This window comes from Leishmania braziliensis, chromosome 19, assembly GCF_000002845.2.
Source record: "Leishmania braziliensis MHOM/BR/75/M2904 complete genome, chromosome 19".
Classification (NCBI taxonomy): Eukaryota; Euglenozoa; class Kinetoplastea; order Trypanosomatida; family Trypanosomatidae; genus Leishmania; species Leishmania braziliensis.
Window position 1 is genome coordinate 510,140 of NC_009311.2, and position 17,077 is coordinate 527,216.

The 17,077-nt window shown below is 59.4% G+C and overlaps 4 protein-coding genes across 4 annotated transcripts; all 4 read left to right on the forward strand.

Annotated features, from left to right (window-relative positions):
- Window positions 1–610: 610 nt before the first annotated feature.
- LBRM_19_1310 (conserved hypothetical protein) lies at window positions 611–1,468 on the forward strand (the record flags this gene model as incomplete). Its single annotated transcript, XM_001564175.2, has 1 exon — window positions 611–1,468. One exon carries the CDS (start codon window positions 611–613, stop codon window positions 1,466–1,468), a length of 858 nt encoding a protein of 285 aa, XP_001564225.2.
- Window positions 1,469–2,260: 792 nt separating this feature from the next.
- LBRM_19_1320 (putative phenylalanyl-tRNA synthetase) lies at window positions 2,261–4,162 on the forward strand (the record flags this gene model as incomplete). The annotated part of the gene is made up of 1 exon (XM_001564176.2): window positions 2,261–4,162. The coding sequence occupies one exon, from the start codon at window positions 2,261–2,263 to the stop codon at window positions 4,160–4,162; it is 1,902 nt and encodes a 633-aa protein (XP_001564226.1).
- A 2,517-nt stretch (window positions 4,163–6,679) lies between these two features.
- On the forward strand, window positions 6,680–10,360 carry LBRM_19_1330 (hypothetical protein, unknown function; the record flags this gene model as incomplete). Its single annotated transcript, XM_001564177.1, has 1 exon — window positions 6,680–10,360. One exon carries the CDS (start codon window positions 6,680–6,682, stop codon window positions 10,358–10,360), a length of 3,681 nt encoding a protein of 1,226 aa, XP_001564227.1.
- A 1,323-nt stretch (window positions 10,361–11,683) lies between these two features.
- Window positions 11,684–15,838, forward strand: LBRM_19_1340 (conserved hypothetical protein; the record flags this gene model as incomplete). Its single annotated transcript, XM_001564178.2, has 1 exon — window positions 11,684–15,838. One exon carries the CDS (start codon window positions 11,684–11,686, stop codon window positions 15,836–15,838), a length of 4,155 nt encoding a protein of 1,384 aa, XP_001564228.2.
- Between the last annotated feature and the right edge of the window lie 1,239 nt (window positions 15,839–17,077).

Consider the following 17,077-nt stretch of genomic DNA (forward strand, 5'->3'; position numbering starts at 1 on the left):
ACGCTCCAAGGGGCGCAGTTTGGCGATCAAGGTCTACAAAAACTAGGATAGCGAGACGTGTCTGTGGCGGGGGCAGAAGCAAGCCTCGTTCAACATGTCTCCCCGGGTCCTGTCTCGGTGAGCAATGCGTTTTGGCGGTGTGGAGGCTTGTGTTGGAAACAGTGGGGGAGAGGGAGAAAAAAAAGGGGGAAGTGGAGGCCCCGTGTTGAGCCCCCGCCACCGCCCCTTCCCCTGCTGCTCTTTTTCTTGGCTCTCTTCTTGCCTTCTGCTCGCGTGTGTGTGGGTGGGTGTACAACTCAACACATCACTGCCAACGTTTTCCTCCTCTCTCTCTCTATCTCTCTCTCTCCCTTCTGCCTCTCTCTCTGTCTATCTCACACGGGTATCATCAAGCACAGTCACGTATACGCAGCTGACAAAGTAGAGCCCCCTCCCCCTCCCCCCCCCCTCTCCAAGGGCCAGGCTATTCTTCTGGCCTTCTCCACTTCTTCAAAAAACAGGTCGCGGAAGGCCCAAGAGATACACTGGCCGAACGGCTTGCCTCTCACTGATTCACCCGTGCGCCGACCTACCCAAGGGGCAGATCACCACCACCCTCGTTGACAGAGAGATGTACCGCGCACACAGCAAGGATATCAATCGGAACAAGAGCTTCCACCCCCTGACGTACCGCAACCTACGTCGCGTTGAGCTCCTCAAGGGAGACGCCGAGCTCAGTAAAGAGAAGGCGGCGGAGCGGCAGAAGGAGCTGCAGCGCGATCAGGAAGAACGCCGCTACGATGAGCTGATGCTGGCAAACCCGGTGGACTCGCTCAGCGGCGAGCTGGCCCGCTACCGGCAGACCCGCAACATCTTCGCCGCAGAGTACGAGGCAGACGCCAAAGCAGCCAAGGCTTTGCCTGTAGCGTCACCACAGTCGCCACAAGCCAGCGAGCCGGGAGTGCAGCTAGAGACGTCCACCAGCGCGTCGTTCCCCCTAAATGGCTTCCTCAATAAGTTCAAGAAAGAGGAGGCCTACGGGCCGGCGTGGGTGATGAAAACAGAAATACGAGATGACACCGACGCTGCTGCTAGCGCAGTCGTCCACGCAGAGGCGGAGACGCCCATGAGGAAGCGGCAACGAGATGGCGCAAACGGCAACTGCCCCTCTAACGCCCACGATGGCAGCGGCGAGGGTGAAGGTGCGACGCAAAGGAAAGAAAATGGGAGTGGGCGTGCACCCGCTACCGGCTTCGTTACCAGCGCGGAGGCGGCACAGCTGCGAAAGGAGCTCAACCTCGCACAGAAGCGCCGGCACGACCCCCTCATGCGAGTAAAGCAGTACCAGAACAGCTGCGTCGCCGCCGCCGCCAGGCAGCAGCACCACGAGCAAGAGACCCGTGCAGAAGCAAAGCAGGACAACGATAAGGACAAGCTGCAGAGCCGCATCCGCGAGCTGCTGGCCCTCAAGAAGCGAAAAGTAGAATGACAAAGCTCGAGGTGTGCATGCGTGTTTGCTTTTCTATGTTTTGTCCGGTGATGCGGACGCTCATGTTGCCTTTTGTAAACTGCCTGACCTCCTATTTTACTCGTTTGCTTCTCTCCGTGTGTGTGTGTGTGTGTGTGTGTGTGTGTGTGTGTGTGTGTGTCCCCACCCACCTCTTCTCCTGGTGTAAATTTTACTGCTGTTGGGGCTGCTGGTGCTGAGGACGAAGGGCTCTCTCCTTCTCCCTCTTTCCCACTTCACCCCACCCCACTCCCTCTCATGCTCAGCAGGCAAGCGGCACTCTGAACACAATCAGAAGTTGCAAAAGAGAACCGAATGTGGGGAGCGCAGTAGGCGCGCACGCATCGATTAATGTCTCTGCTTGCTCAGTAGACAGGAAGAGAGAACACAGTTAACACGCAAGTCGTTAGTCACTCTTCCCTTCCTCCTCGACTGGTGCGCTGATCTGCATTGACACCACCGTCCTCCCCGCCTCCCGTCTCCCTTCGTGCAGTTTTACGACTCACTCCCTCTTTTTAGGTTACGATGCGTGAAGATTGCGTCAAGCTCCTCCACAGTTTTGACCTCCCCTCCCTCCCTCTTCCACCCGCTCATTCATTCACTCCACCCCGTCTCTCTCTCTCCCCCCGTGCTGCCTCGACAACAGATCCGATCGAGTCACTACCGCGGCGACAACAGCAACACTCATCGCCCCCTCCTCTTTCCCTCTCTCTCTCTCCGCCACTTTTCCGCTGAACTGAAAACAGCGATCGGTAACGAAGAAGAGTCGGGAAGATGCCAACGTTGGCTGTGGCGAAGGAGTACATTTGCCGTCTGATCGGCAAGTCCTACACGGACGAGGAGTTCAATGACCTCTGTTTCAGGTTCGGGCTGGAGCTCGATGATATCACTAGCGAGAAAGAAATGTTCTTGCGGGAGCAGGGCAAGAGCGCGAAGACGAATGCGGCTCCCATGGAGGCTGTGGCATACCTCTCAGAGGAGAAGCTCTACAAGATCGACACCCCGGCAAACCGCCACGACCTCCTCACGGCGGAGGGCATGGCCTGTGCCCTGAAGGTGTTCATGGGGACAATGCCGCTCCCCAACTACCGCGTCCTCAATCGCTCCAACCCGCTCTACCGCATGACGGTGGAGAAAAGCGTAAAGAACGTGCGCGACTACGTTGTGTGTGCTGTCCTGCACAACATCCGCTTCAACGAACGCAGCTACAACAGCTTCATTGACTACCAGGAAAAGCTTCACGCCGGGCTGGCCCGCCGCCGCACGCTGGCCTCGGTCGGCACCCACGACCTAGACAAGGTGAACACGAGGGACTTTATCTACTCCTGCCGTCCACGCGAGACAATCCGGTTTGTTCCGCTGCGCCAGACGAAGGAGCTGAATTGTGCCGACAAGGGCCTCATGCAGTACTACGCCGACGACCGACACATTGGCAAGTACGTACCGCTAATCTCCTCCTTTCCGGCCTACCCCGTTGTGTACGACGGTACCGGGGAGAATGTCCTCTCGTTGCCGCCAATCATCAACTCGCACTACTCGGCCATCTCCGTGGACACCGCGAACATCTTCATTGAATGTACCGCCTCCGACCACTACAAGGCGCAGGTTCTGGTGAATCAGCTTGTGTGTGCCTTCTCGGCCTACTGCGACGAGCCCTTCACAGTGGAGGCGGTAAAGGTGAACTACGAGGAGCCGGCGCCGGACGGGACGACGTCGCTCGTTACGCCAACGATGGAAACGAAGGAGATGACGATGAACGTCGCGCGCCTCAACTCGATCATCGGCATTGAAATGAAGAATGGTGCTGAGTGTGCGGAGCTGCTGAGGAAGATGATGTACACAATCAAGGAGGCGACAGAGCATGAAGTGACGGTGACGGTGCCACCGATGCGCACGGATGTCATTGGCGTCGCGGACGTGATGGAAGATGTCGCCATCGCGTACGGCTACGACAACATTTCCTACGTCGAGTGCAAGACCCGTGGCCTCGTGACGCAGACTCCAGTGAGCAAGGTGGCGCAGCTTCTGCGCACCGAGATGGCCTGCGCAGGCTACACGGAGCTGCTGACACTGTCGCTCTGCTCGCACGCCGATGCGTTTGAGAACCTCAACCGCGTGGACAACGACGTCGCGGCACATATCGCCAACCCGCAGACGACTGAGTTCCAGGTGTGCCGCCCATCGCTGCTCCCCGGTATTCTGAAAACCCTCGCCACAAACAAGTCAAAGGCGCTGCCACAGCGCTTCTTCGAGTGCGCGGACGTCGTCCTGCTGGAGAATGAGCGCAACTTTCCACCAGTGCTCGAGGTGGAGACGGACTACGAGTCCTGCGGTGCCCGAAACCAGAGCCACCTCGCCGCCGTGCACTGCAACAGTAGCTCTAGCGGATTCGAGAGTATACATGGCCTCGCTGAGCTCGCCCTGCTGAAGCTCGGCGTCCCATCGAAAGCGGAAGTTGCAGAGGACTACAACGGCGACTACTACACACTAGAGAAGGGCGAGGACGGCGCCTTCTTTCCTGGTCGCGCTATGGACATCATTCTGCACCGCGCTAACCAGACGGTGCGCATCGGGCACCTCGGCGTTATCCACCCGAACACGCTCAAGGCGTATGACATTCCGAACCCGTGCTCCTACATGGAGATCAACATCCAGTTCCTCTGTGTGCCTCTCTAAAGGTGACGGAAAATCTCCCCAGTCCCGGTGAGCGGAGAGGATGGAGGGCAAAAAAGAAAAAAGGTAAAAATAGAGAGCGCGAGAGAACAGGGACTTGACTGGGCCGTAGTGAGTGGGGGGGAGGCGTGGGAGCCGGAAGCCGTAACGTCACGTCAATGCGCTCCTGCATGCACCCCTCCTCTCTCCTACCTCCCAAGCCAATCAAAGCGGGGGGTAGTGAATGGGGAGAGGTCAAAGATAGCCCAAAGTGGCGAGGGGGGGTGCAGGTTGCTTTACCATGCCGCACCTCACGCACACTTTACTGACACTAGCCCTAACCCTCGCTCCCCCTCACTCACGCCCACTCCTCTCCGCACGCACCCTCTTCTGACCGCACCTTAAAGCACACCCTGGTTTGTTTCTAATGGGATAAGAGGTGTGTTACTGTTTTTGCTGCCATCGTTGGCTGCGTCATGGTGCCCCTGTTCGCTGGGCATATACGCGTTCAAATACTCTCTGTTTCTGACTTCTCTTCCATGACACCGAAGGACACACACACACACACACATGCGCGCGTGCGTCTGTCTCTGCGTATGCGATCGCAGTGTGGTGGAATCGCGTCTACTAAGTAAGAAAGAGAAAGCGACTCCGTTACGACTTGGGAACGGCGAGGAGGGAGGCGGCGAGTACTCGGAGGGTACTGCCCACCGTAAACGCGCGCGTCTGTTGCCTGCTGCTGTTGCGGGCTTCACCAAAAGTGACACCGTACGAGTTCGCCTCTCTCCCTCGCCGCTTCATTACGTCTTTTACATTTTTCTACGCTGTGAAACGCCTCTGTGCTGAAAAAGGCCACCGCCAAGTTCAGCGGCGGAGTCGGAGCGATGGGAATAACGAAAGAGTTGTGGGGGTCGGTCGGCACTCAATGTTGGGTTACTCCTGCGTGGAACCGATGGGTGCGCGTGTGCGTGCATATGAAGTGCTGAGGAAAGAGGAAAAGGAGGAGGGGGGAAGCAGCCATCCCCTCACGCCCCCCCCCTTTCCCCCTCCCCCTCATTTACAATCACTTCTGCACTTTTGAGTAAACTTTTTATGTCAACGACTCTACCTAAGGGCCGTTAGCTACGGACTGCGCGGAGTCGCTGCTCATATGCACGCACGCACAGACACACACACACACACACAGTTCCATATACTGCACAAGTAGCACTCGCTCGCTAGTGCCAAGCCATGCAGTCTTCCGCGTTGCGTCGCCTCCTCCACCCCTCTTCCTCCCCCCACCTGCTTGCATTTCACCCCGGTCGCCTCCCCCTCCCTTGTCTCTCTCTCTCTCTTTACCTCTACCTGCCTCTCTACATAGCCGATCAGAATCAAAGAAGCGGCGATACGTTCGGGTCCACAAAAAAGTGTGCGCACGTGCCGCGGTACTGCTGACTGGAAGCTGCAGGCTGCGCAACTGTCTTTTGATGGGCGCAGACACGTACACATACCCACAGCCACACACGCAAGCAAAACACGCGTTTCCTCCAGCGACGAAGTTGTGCAGTTCTCCTTCTCCTCGCCAACCCCGTCGCCTTTATCGGTGTCACTTACAGCCATCAGCACACCGCTGTAATAATCGACTCGTTGCCGTCACGTAAAGCAGCGCGCTCGTGTCAGCCGTGCGCTTGTGGCGGGCACAGTGAAGTCGATAGCGAAGATACGGCAGGACGGGTTGGTGCCGCGGCGCCCGTTGCCGTAGGCAACTACGCTGAAACCTGGATATTAAACCCAAAGCCCCCTCATAGACGCAGTACCTGTGGGGCTGCTAGAGCACAGGTGCACAGGCATACGCCATACTCCAGCTCCCTTTCCCGTTGTTTTTTTCTTTGTGTCTTGCGTTCGCGGCATCGTGTGCCTCATAGAAGTTACCTGTACGAGTTGGACACCTCCTTCCTCCCCCTCCCCCTTCTGTCACCACGGCAGACACCCACCCACCCACCCACACACACACACACGTACGTACGGTATTGAACACTGTCGTTGTTTTTTCTTTTACTTTGCTTGTTGGAGGAGGAGGGAGTTTCGCATCACCGTTTCACCGTCTGGCTGTCGCGGCTCGGCTTCAGCTTGGCTCTCCTCTGAGACAGCGGGGCAGACGGAGGAACGATGCCGAGGCACGTCATTTGGGGGCACCCTCGTCTGGGCACGATGTGGTTGCCAGGTGCGAGAGGGCCGCACGGGTTGAGCAGCAGCGTGCCGTACAAGACGGGCTGCAGCCAGCGCGACTGCTGCGCTGTTCAACGCGGCGATGTCGTTTTCTCGATGACCACCATTGCTACCTCATACACCCCCGCTGCGATGGTGGGTAGAGTGTCATGCGCATGGCGACGGCTTCATGGCACAGTGGCTCTGGCACACACGTGTGCTGCCACTTATCAGCGCCGTAGCGTCACCCTTTCCCACCCCAACCAGGTTCCCTGCGTTCGCTTTAACGTGAGCACGGTGCGGCTGGCACGTGCCACTGCGCAGCCGACCCTACCAGCCAACGCAAATATTTTTATGATGGATGCTCGCAAGAGCCAGCGCAAGTCGAAGCGGGTGAACCCCAAGTCCACCATGGCGTCTATCATAGCCGCGCACCGCGCCGAGGCGCAGAAGGCGACGGGAGAGCTCGACAAGGACAACCCCTACGCCCCACCCCTGATCTTTCTCCTCAGGACGGATGATACGAAGAGGCAAGCAGCTCGGCGGCAGGAGCAGCTGGACGCCCAGCTCGACGCTCTCGGCGCCTTCGGCGAATTCCGTGTGTGTGTGCTTGACAACCTCCAGTCCCGCCACTGGACGCGCTACATAGACTCGGCAACTGCGCCACAGAGGCCCGCACCTGACCCCGCTGAGAGCCCCTCCTCGGGTGGGGCTCTGGGTACCGTGTCTATGGCAGCGACGGCGGTCCGAGGAGCTACTGACCCCGTGGTCGTGCCCGCCAGTGGCGCTGTCGCTGCGCCTCCTCGTATATCAGCCGGAGGAGCAGCGGAGGGCGCCACAGAAGCCTCCAAAGTGACTGACGACGTGGGGGGTAAGGACGAAGAAGAATGGGAAGAGGTGGAGGTGGTTGTCGAGGAGGATGAGGAAGACGTCGAACAGGGCGACAGCGGTAGCAGTGGAACATACAGCGCTGCTGACGGTAATGGTCTCGACTCCGTCCACCCTTGGAAAACAGCCGCCCACGTAGGTAACGCGGCGGCGCTGCCCATGCCAACCAAAGCAGCACTCACCGAAGCGCCGGTGGAGCAGAAAAATCCTGCAATGCCATCGACAGCGAAGAGGAGCGTCAACACAGTTTGGGCTCACGTGAAGAGCAAAACCCAGGCTGCTGGCAGCGCGGCCAGTGCTACAGGTCGGGTAACCACTGCAGAGGTCTCGCTGGGAGCGCACGACAACGTGGGCGAAGAAGGCGCAGTGGATTTGGACGACGACGACGCTGCTGTCAGTGCAGCAGCGTCGGTTGGGCCAAATCATGTTTGGAAGACTGTGAAGGAGCAGCAAGGTCTGCCCGACAACCCAGACAAAGCGGATGACGTCGACATCCCTGACGCACTACGATGGAGCGCCTCTGAGAAGAACGACTGTGGTAGAGTATTCCCCGCCACAGCTCACGAATTTACAGCAGCGGAATCAGCTGCTAAAGCAGCTCCACTGAGGCGCCCTACAGACGCAGAGGTTCTCGCCTCTCTAGAAGAGTTGGAAGAGTTCGACATCGACGGCCACTTAGGTGAAAACACGAATGCAAGTACGCCGATGGGAACGACTGTACCGGCACCGGCTGCTGACACACCCGAAGTTGGGAGCATCTCAGCAAGAAAAGCCGCCGAGTCATCAGCAGAAGAACATGTTGTGACTGTAGCCGTGTCCGTCGATGGCAGTACAGCGGCAGCTGAGGAAGTGGAACTGAAGGGGGCTGAGGAGACAGCGGGGAAAGGGTGCGCCAGACTCTATTCCAGTAGCCTGGAGACACCAGTCACCCCGTCCAGATCCCTCACGGAGGAGGAGGAGGATGAAGCAGTATGTGTAGTAGGAGCAGCAGACGTTGGGCCGACCTCGGCTACCTCCAACGGCGACAGTGTGACCACCAAAGCGAGGGAGAAGGACTCAGGTGAAGAGGTAGTAGCGACCACAGCTGCCGAAGACAATACGAGCTCAGCGGCTCTCACTGTCGCTGCGCCTCCGCCCCACATGCCACCGCTGAAGCCGTCGATTACCATGCCAGTGTACCCACAAGTACCATCACGGCTGTACTACGGGGCGAAGACGGTGTACCTCTCCGACCGCGCCTACATTGAGTTGCCTGCTACTGCAAACGTACTCGTGATTGACCACCTCGAGTGGGACGATGCTCACCTGAACGCGATTGATGCAGCGCTGGAGAAGGTTGACCCAGTCGCCGGGCACGTGCTGCTCTACCTTGATGCCTACGCGCCGCAGAGCGAGCACGTGATGGGGGATATGAACGCGTACCGCCGCTCCCTCCTGCCCTTTATTTTCGTCTTCCGCACCGGGCTCTCCACGGAAGCCGCGATGGGGGTGCAACGTCGCCTCACCAACGCCCTGCATGTGCGCCCTGCGCTGAACAACACCGCGCAGCAGGCCTTGTTGGCTGGACAAAACGATCGCACGACCGTTTGTGTGCTCAGCGCCGCGGAGAGCGAGAGAGGTGGCGAGAACCCGATGCTGGCACCGGAGCCACGTAGGGCGACTCCAGCATCACCGAAGCCTTTGTCTGTGGAACAAGCTCCAGCACGTATGGCCACGGCAGCGAAGGTTGCAGTAGAACCCCGGCGCGCAGTCAATGCGCCGATCCACGAGAGCAGCACTGCCGTGGCGGCGTCGGTGTCAGGCTTACCTCGCACATCTCCAGCGGTGGTGGAAGGAAAGACAGGGCGAGTGCGTAATGGAAACACTGCAGATGATGCCGTACAGCGCCTGTGTGACCTCCTGAACAACGTCTCTTTCAGCGCCTCCTCTGCGCAAGAGCCGGCGGAGGCAGCAACAGCAGCACCGAGTTTGCAAGTGGAGGCTCAGCGAAGCCACCATGGCGGCCGTAGTGGAGATAGTGAGACGGCGGCGGACGTGCCCGTGCCCCAGCACACCCCCATGCCAGGCGCTTCTTCTGTGCGAGGGAGCGCTGATCAGGCAGGACGCGCGTATATCTGCCCTGTAGAGATAGCAACTACAAGAATAACTAGCACCAGTGATACAGGAGAAGCCAACAAGGCGCACGTTGCTGACAACACTGTCGCAGCCGACGCTACACCCTCACGTCCACCTCGACTCGCGTATGCACCAAGTCTTCTGAGCCCTGAAGTAGCTACCCCGCTCTTCAACGCAAGCACGACAACAGATAAAGCTGGTGGCACAGGCTCTGCGCACCGCGAGTTTCCGGCGACGACGCTGCCGGCCGAGTCGGCCGAAGTACACGGAAATGCCGCCATGATCAAGCGCGGCCTCTTCAACTTTGGCGCCATCGCTTTTGGCAAAGACAACGGCTACTACGCAGCGGCGGCGACGCGACGTCGACAAGCCTCTGGTTTACGATGGGGCATGACGGACGCCGACGACGAAATCGACGACAATCACAATGCGGCGGACGCGGTAGACGGCGCGGTGACGAGCTCAGCCCTCGGCAATGTCAGTGACTTGGGCCTTTACCCCGTAAGCGAGCGTGCAGCGCGCAGCAACAGTGGAAGCAGCGGCGGTAGTGCGTTCACTGATGAAGAGATCGCCAAGATCGAGGAGGAGATCATACTCGCACAGCTTAGGAAAATGGAGAAAAAGGAGCAGCGCAGCGAGGCGCGCAGGGCGATGCGGGCGAAGGCCAGTGAAGCCAAGGCACACGTTTCCTACAAGCCTGCAGCATCGCCATCGTCATCGTCGCCTCCTGTCTCGTCCGTGTGCTCCACTACCAAGCGCTCGCGCGCATGGAAGCAGCAGTGGCACCGCAGTCGCAGCGCCCCCGACTCTTCTAAAGTAGCCGCCACAGTGCGGGAGCAGGAGCACGCCGAGGACAGGCTTCTGGAGGACTTCGTCAGTAGCCTGCTTGTCAACAACAGCCGCAGCAACGCGTCCAAGGCAAAAAGGGGGAAGGGGTCCATTTCGTCCACACCATCTCCAGTAGTGGTGCGCTCCGCCCGCCGCACGCTAGCCACAGCGGCATCTTCGGCCCGAAAAGGAAGTAAGAATTAACAGCACGCGCGTGCACAAGTCGCTTCACGCGTTTACAGGCCACACTTTGAGTCATAGAGCTGAAGAGCCTCCGCGGAGGAGCGGGGGGGGGGGGGGGGCTCGCGTCTGTGCACATGCGCCGGTGTGTAGCTGGCGTGAAGCTGCGCTTGTGTGTCCTCTTTCTGTGGCTCCTTCCCTTGCTATACTGTCTGTGTGCATGTCTGCTCTCACTCAATCCCAACTCACTCAGCATCAAAAGTCTGCAAAGTGCACAACCGCACGCAGCCTTCATTGTGCGCTAGAGAAAACTCGCGCTCGTGTGTGCATGTAGGTGTGGTTATAAAGTATGAGGCGATCTCGCCATCTCTTCTCCGCTCCCTTCCAACCTCCCCCCCCCCCCACTCTCGCACCCCCCTCCCCTTGGTACTGAGGTGTGAGTAGCCGTTATGTGTTCGCCCTCCCCCCACCCCCACCCCCCACTCTCTCCGCCGACTTTGAAACCTCCATTCATTCTCTTCTCTATCCTACACCGTGTCATCCCCCTTTCGGGTCGCTGACGATTGCAGTCCACGCGATAAAACATAAAGAGGGGTTCTAAGAAGGCGTGTACACACAGGCACTGCGTCCTTCTCCTTCTCCTCTCTACGGCCCACTTGCGCATCACCTCACCTCTCCCTCTCCTCCGCAACTCCCACACACCCGCACACGTGTACACACGCACACGCAGACACACACGCACCTTTGTATCGCCTCTCCACCTCTCCCTCCTCCTTCTTTCTTCATTCCACGCATAGACAATCCGAGCTCTGCGTCGCAACACTTCTGTGTCCACATTATACGCATACGCGCACAGCAGCATACAGACTACGGTCATCATCAGCATCAGTATCGTTTCGCTCTCCGTGCGCGTGGGCTCCTGAAACGCACGGTGGCGTTTTACGCTGTAGTCTCTGGTGTGGCGAACGGTCACTCTCTCCTTCCCTGGCGCGCGCGCTCAAGCACGCACAAGGCGGCTGCCAGTGGGGTCTACAACAACACCACACCTCTTTGCTGGTGTTTTCCATTTTTAGTCCCTTCCCTATCCTCAGTGCAGCAGGGCGTACTCCATATAGAAGCTGTGTGTGTGTGTGTGTGTTTATCTGTAAGCGCGTGTGCCTTCCGATCCCTCTTGTCTTCCTCCTCTCCCTGCGCCTCCCCTGCCTGTGTGTCGCATTTCTTTTCCTATTTTCTGGCTTGTACTTTGCTCGTCGCTGCGTGTTTGCCTCTCTCTCTCTCTGGCTCGCCGTACGCCTCTGCTCTCAGGTGCACTATCGCCCCGTTAACGTGGATTAGACTGGGCTTGACATGCTTCGCCTTGTCGGTTGTCGCCTAGGCGGTCGTGCGCGGCGACGCTCCGCGAACGCGCTCATTGACGCTGCCGTTAACGCCGTTCTAGCGGAGCTGAGGGCCAAGGCAACAAAGGCTAAAAAGCTGAAGCGGATCGAAGCGCCAAAGTCTTCAGTGGCGGTCGCAGCTCCTGCGAAGCGTGCTAAACAACTCGTAGCGCCGCCTATGGACCCCCCATCACCCCCCGCGGACGTGGCAGCTCCTACCAAAGCAAAGGCATCAAACACAAAGAAGAATCTTGTTGACACTGTTCTCTCAGGTGTGAACTGCACCCTGTTGAAGCACGTCCTCTCCTCCTCCTCCTCATCGTCGACGTCGACCGACATCCCTGACGTGGCTCGGATGTTACGCCTAGACTACACCTCCGTCGCAGGGAAGCACCATCTGGCGCACCTTGCGGACATCTTTCTGGTCAACCGCATTCACGCCGCCGTGGTCGCCGACACGCAGGAAAGCGTAGTGGACAGCAAAACCAGTGCCGCAGCCGACTCATCATCGCCGCTGGTGGTGCTTGTGGAGACAAACCTTCCTCGTGAAGATGCCGAAGTGCAGGAGTTCATCATCCGCAACGCCCTACACATGCACCCACTTACGCCGGAGGTAGAAGCTGTCGACGGGAAACCCATCAAGACTCCACCCTTGACGGTCCTCGTTCTGAGCGACGAGCAAACACAGCGCGTGCGCACACTCGCAAAGCTGCCGCCCCTGCCACCTCGCGTGCCGGCGGCAGTCCCTGTGACCATTGCACCTGCAACCAGCTGCAATAACAGCGCCCAGGCTGCCAGTGCCAAGACTGCCAGTGCCCAGGCTCCTAGCGCCCAGGCTGCCAGTGCCAAGACTGCCAGTGCCCAGGCTCCTAGCGCCCAGGCTGCCAGTGCCAAGACTGCCAGCGCCCAGGCTCCTAGCGCCCAGGCTGCCAGTGCCAAGACTGCCAGTGCCCAGGCTCCTAGCGCCCAGGCTGCCAGTGCCAAGACTGCCAGTGCCCAGGCTCCTAGCGCCCAGGCTGCCAGTGCCAAGACTGCCAGTGCCCAGGCTCCTAGCGCCCAGGCTGCCAGTGCCAAGACTGCCAGCGCCCAGGCTCCTAGCGCCCAGGCTGCTAGTGCCAAGACTGCCAGCGCCGCGCCGGCCTCCGACGCAGCTACTGCGGAGACAGCTTCGTCGAAGAAGCCCATTCGCCAAGCTCAGAGTAGCCCTGATGCAACGCCGGCGCAGGATGCCTCGCAGTGCGCCGGGAAGTCAGTGGAAGCAGCGAAATCGGCGCCACAACAGACCGACGCGGACGAAACTGCAAAGACGGAGAAAACGGTGCTGCCCTCTGTGTCCCCACCCCCTTTGTCCGGCGCTGCAGCGGCGGTGGTGCCAGCAGCAGCGGCTGGGCCCACCCATACCGCAAAATCGGGGGCGCAGGCCGCAGTGAAGGCTGTACCGCTGGAAAGGGCGGAAGCCTCAGCAATGGAAAAAACACAGATCGAGCGTATGGTGCGTCGTGCGGCACGCATCTCCATCAAGGCGCTTGCCACTCAGCAGAAGAAGCGGCGACCAGCGACGCCCTCTCAGTCGCGCCTGGTCGCCGCGATTGCGGCCAATGTTTCGAGAAGGGGTACCGCTGTCGTACGACCGCCGCGCCTGTTGTCCGTGGAAAGCTCAAAGGAAAAGTTGCTGTGGGCATCTCAGCCTGGTCAACCGCTGCCCATTGGAGTACTAGAGCCGTTGGTCAGCGCAGCTGTGTACGAGGAGATTCGCACTTCTGCGGCGGCAGCTGCCTCAGCTACGTCTGCGACCTCACCACTCACGATGCATACAGTGGTTTACAGTGCCAGTAAGGAGAGTAGTGCTGCGACGGTTTGGCTTGGTGCCCTGCAAGCCGCCGCCGATCTCGCCAGCGCAGTGTCAGGCGGTGCTTCGCAGCTGCCGGCTGAGGTAGCGGAGCTGGCCGGCCTCGATCCAGCGCGCGTCAGGCGTGTCTCTGAGCGCAAGAGCTCAAAACAACGCGGTGCCACGAACGCAGTGGCGGCCTCCCCGGTTGCCGCTGATGGCGTCGCTGCCACCCCCACCGTGGTAACACCAACACCACCGAGGCCGTACATTTATATGCTCATCCATACGCGCCTATCTAGGGAAGACGCCGCTGTCCTGCAACAGGAGCTGCAGTACCATCTAACGCAGCTCAAGGCGACCCGGGCCGGTGCAGAGCTAGCAGGCATGTCAGTGCTGACGGCAGATGATGCGTCTCCCGCTCACTTGTCGTATGTGCTGGAGAATACGGTGGTTGAAGTTGGCGGCAGGAGTGCTAAGAAGAGTGGCACACGCAGAGACGGCAAGGCGGTGACGATACCATCGGTACCGCCGATGCTTTCTGCCGAAGGAGCAGAAGTTCAGGGCGTCTTTCAAGAGGTGTATCGTCTGCTGTCGGAGCAGCCGTGGCTTCTGCGCTCCCCGTTGTGGACGGAGACGCCATCATCCTCCCCTCACCAACATCAGCAGCAGCAGCAGCATCCAGATACGCTTGTCGCGGATGCAATCCGCGTCACAGCTCTTACGCAGGTTCTGGTGCAGCGAAAGGAGGCGCAGCTACGCCAGCACTTTGAGGCAGCACAGCAGTCGAGTGCAGTGAACGCGAACAGCGAGGCCGTCGCCAGGGAAGCTCAGCGCGTCGAGATGAAGTCAATGGTGACAGCGGCGGTCGAGGAGGTGTCGGTACGCCATGAACAGGCGACTGCCCACCTCGTCAAGACACTGTCCAGCATGGCGGGGCAGTGGTCCCTGGAGAAGCTATCTGATACGCTGGAAGCAATTGTTAGAGACGAGGTGAAGCCAATTATGGACGCGCTCGAGGAGCGCCTCGGAGGCGCGTCCTCGCACAACTCTGTGGCAGCCAACGTCGAGGCCACACCAATCACTGCAGCGCCAACTCTGATGGCGACGTCCGCATTCACACCCCCGACCGACAGCGCCGACCCCTCGTCCCCTGTGCTCCTTGCGAAGCAAGACGAGATCAAGGACACTATGTCGCAGGTCTTGGTGCAGCTACGCGAGCTCACTGAGCGCATGTCAGCACTGGCGGCGGCAACGACGGCCACGGCTGCTGCGCAGACTGAAGGCTCGGTGGACTCCTCAGCGGCCCGCCCATCCGAGACTGCCGCCGCTCTGCCGCGGAGTGAGGAAGAGGTACGTCTTCTGAGAGACCTCCATGAGCTACAGGAGAAGCACCATTCGAGGCTCAGCGAGGAGCTCGAGTGCTTACGCAACGAACTTCACACCTTCTCAAGGCAAGAGAGTGCAACTGCCGAGACACAAGCATCCGCGCCCGTCTTAACATACGCGACCACCCTCTCGCCAGAGTCGCTTAATGGGGCCGTCGCCGACACCGTGCATGAGATCGCGCATGTGATCCGGCAAGGCATTCACACAAGTGTTGTGGAGCAGCTCGGCGCGTACTGCGATGTTCATCGAAGCATCCAAAGCAGCACACGCGACGACAAATGTAGTGAAGAGCCGTTGATGCCCGTGCTGCCCGTTACGTCATTCGAGTTGGAGGAAATGCTGACCCGCGTCGTTGACCACGCCGTTCAAAAGTCGACGGAAAAAATGGAGAGCCACGTGCGGGAAGTCCTGGAAAAGTCTCAGCGAAACGAGCGGTCGGTTAACCAGGCCTCCTCGGCTACGGCTGCACCCCCGACTAGTGCGACACAGCTGGACGAAGCGCTCAGGGGCGCGCTTGGAGGCCTCTGGGCGCAGGCGCGGGCGGAGGCGGCCGGGGAGGAGGCGGCGAAGGCGTCGCAGCACCATCGCCAACTCCTGCGCGTGTTCCGCCGCCAGCAGCACCTGCAGCGGGGCGTGCCTGGCCGAGAGTCTTTAGCTGCACCAGCGTCGCCTCTGTCATATGTGGCGCTCGAGGAGGCCATGCGCGTGGTCATGCACCCCTACATGGCGCAGATGCAGGCCACAGTGGCCGCCGCCGCTTCGGCAGCCGCCGCCGCATCCGGCTCTCCTCGTACCTCGATAGAGACGTTGTCGTCGGTGTCATCGAACGACGATGGCGTCGAGCAGGAAGCTGTGGAATGTTCCGCGGGCAAGGAAGGAAGCAAAAAAGGGAGCAGGAAAGCGGCGTAGCCCTCTCCGTGCCACTGCCCATCGAAACTGCATAGAAGGCGCGCGCACGCGCCCGCAACTCCTCCCGTTGCTATAGAAATCAAAGGAGAAAGGGGGGAATGGGCTCCCTTATCGCATATGCAAGCTCATCAGCACTCTCTCTATACATAGAACTGTGGGTGGGGTGAGGTTGTCGCAGAGAAACGAAGCAGCGCTTCGCGGTGGAGGGGGGGGGGGGGGCGGGGGCGAAGAGGCAGAAGGCGCAACACCTGCACCGGTGGCAGAGGATGGCTTTTCTTCTCTTCCGTGCTCCTCCACTGCACGCCTCTGAGCCTATAGATGCCGACTTGTATATGCCAGCTCGCCCCCTGGTCATCTACGCCACCATTTCCTCCTCCCCCCCCCCTCTTGCTGTGTTGATCTCCACCAACTGAAAGAAACCTCTTCATCTTCGATAATGTGTGATTGCTTCCCTTCCCTTCCTTCCATCGCCCGCCCCCCCCCCCCCACCACCACCTACCTCCTGGAGGACCTCTTCGTCCTTCCTTCCATCTCCACTCCAGGGTAATAGGTGGTGGTGGTGGCGGTGGCAGCGGCGCTACTCGCCCACACACAAACACACACACACACGATCGTGGTTCTGTAGCAACATGCAAACAGGAAGACGTGATGAACATAAGTTGATGCAACGGACGATGGCACACCCACGTCTATCGACGTGGTACGTGGCGGTGTGCAGCGGAAAGGTGTGTGTGTGTGCGTGTGCGTTATGTGTGTGCTCCTTTTGGATGATCTTAACTGTTTATTTTCTGCATGTGTGGCGTGTTAGATGGGGAACTGGAGAGAGAGGGGGGAACGTTCTGCTGCCCTCTCACGCAGGCCCGTTTTGCCCTTGTCCCTTTCTCGCGTGCTTCCTCTCTTGCACCCGTGTGCTGGTAACAGTCCTCGGTGACTTTAGCGCCTGTGGTGGCTGTCCATGCGTGTCCTGTGCTATTGTGCTGTGGGGGGAGGGAGAGAGAATGAAGGGCGAGTAGAGGAACAGATACCGCGTGTATGCGTTGGGGTGACTTCTGGGTAAGAGCGGGCAGGGTCTACACGCGAAGCAGAACCCTTCGCACTCTGAATCCCCCTTCTGCCTCACTCCAGTAGGGTGGATCTTGCTTCCACAATCCATCGCGCCAATTCTTTCGAACAAGCGCTCTCTCACCTGCATGATTGATGCTTGGTTCCTGCTCTACGGCTCGGTGCTATTCATCATGT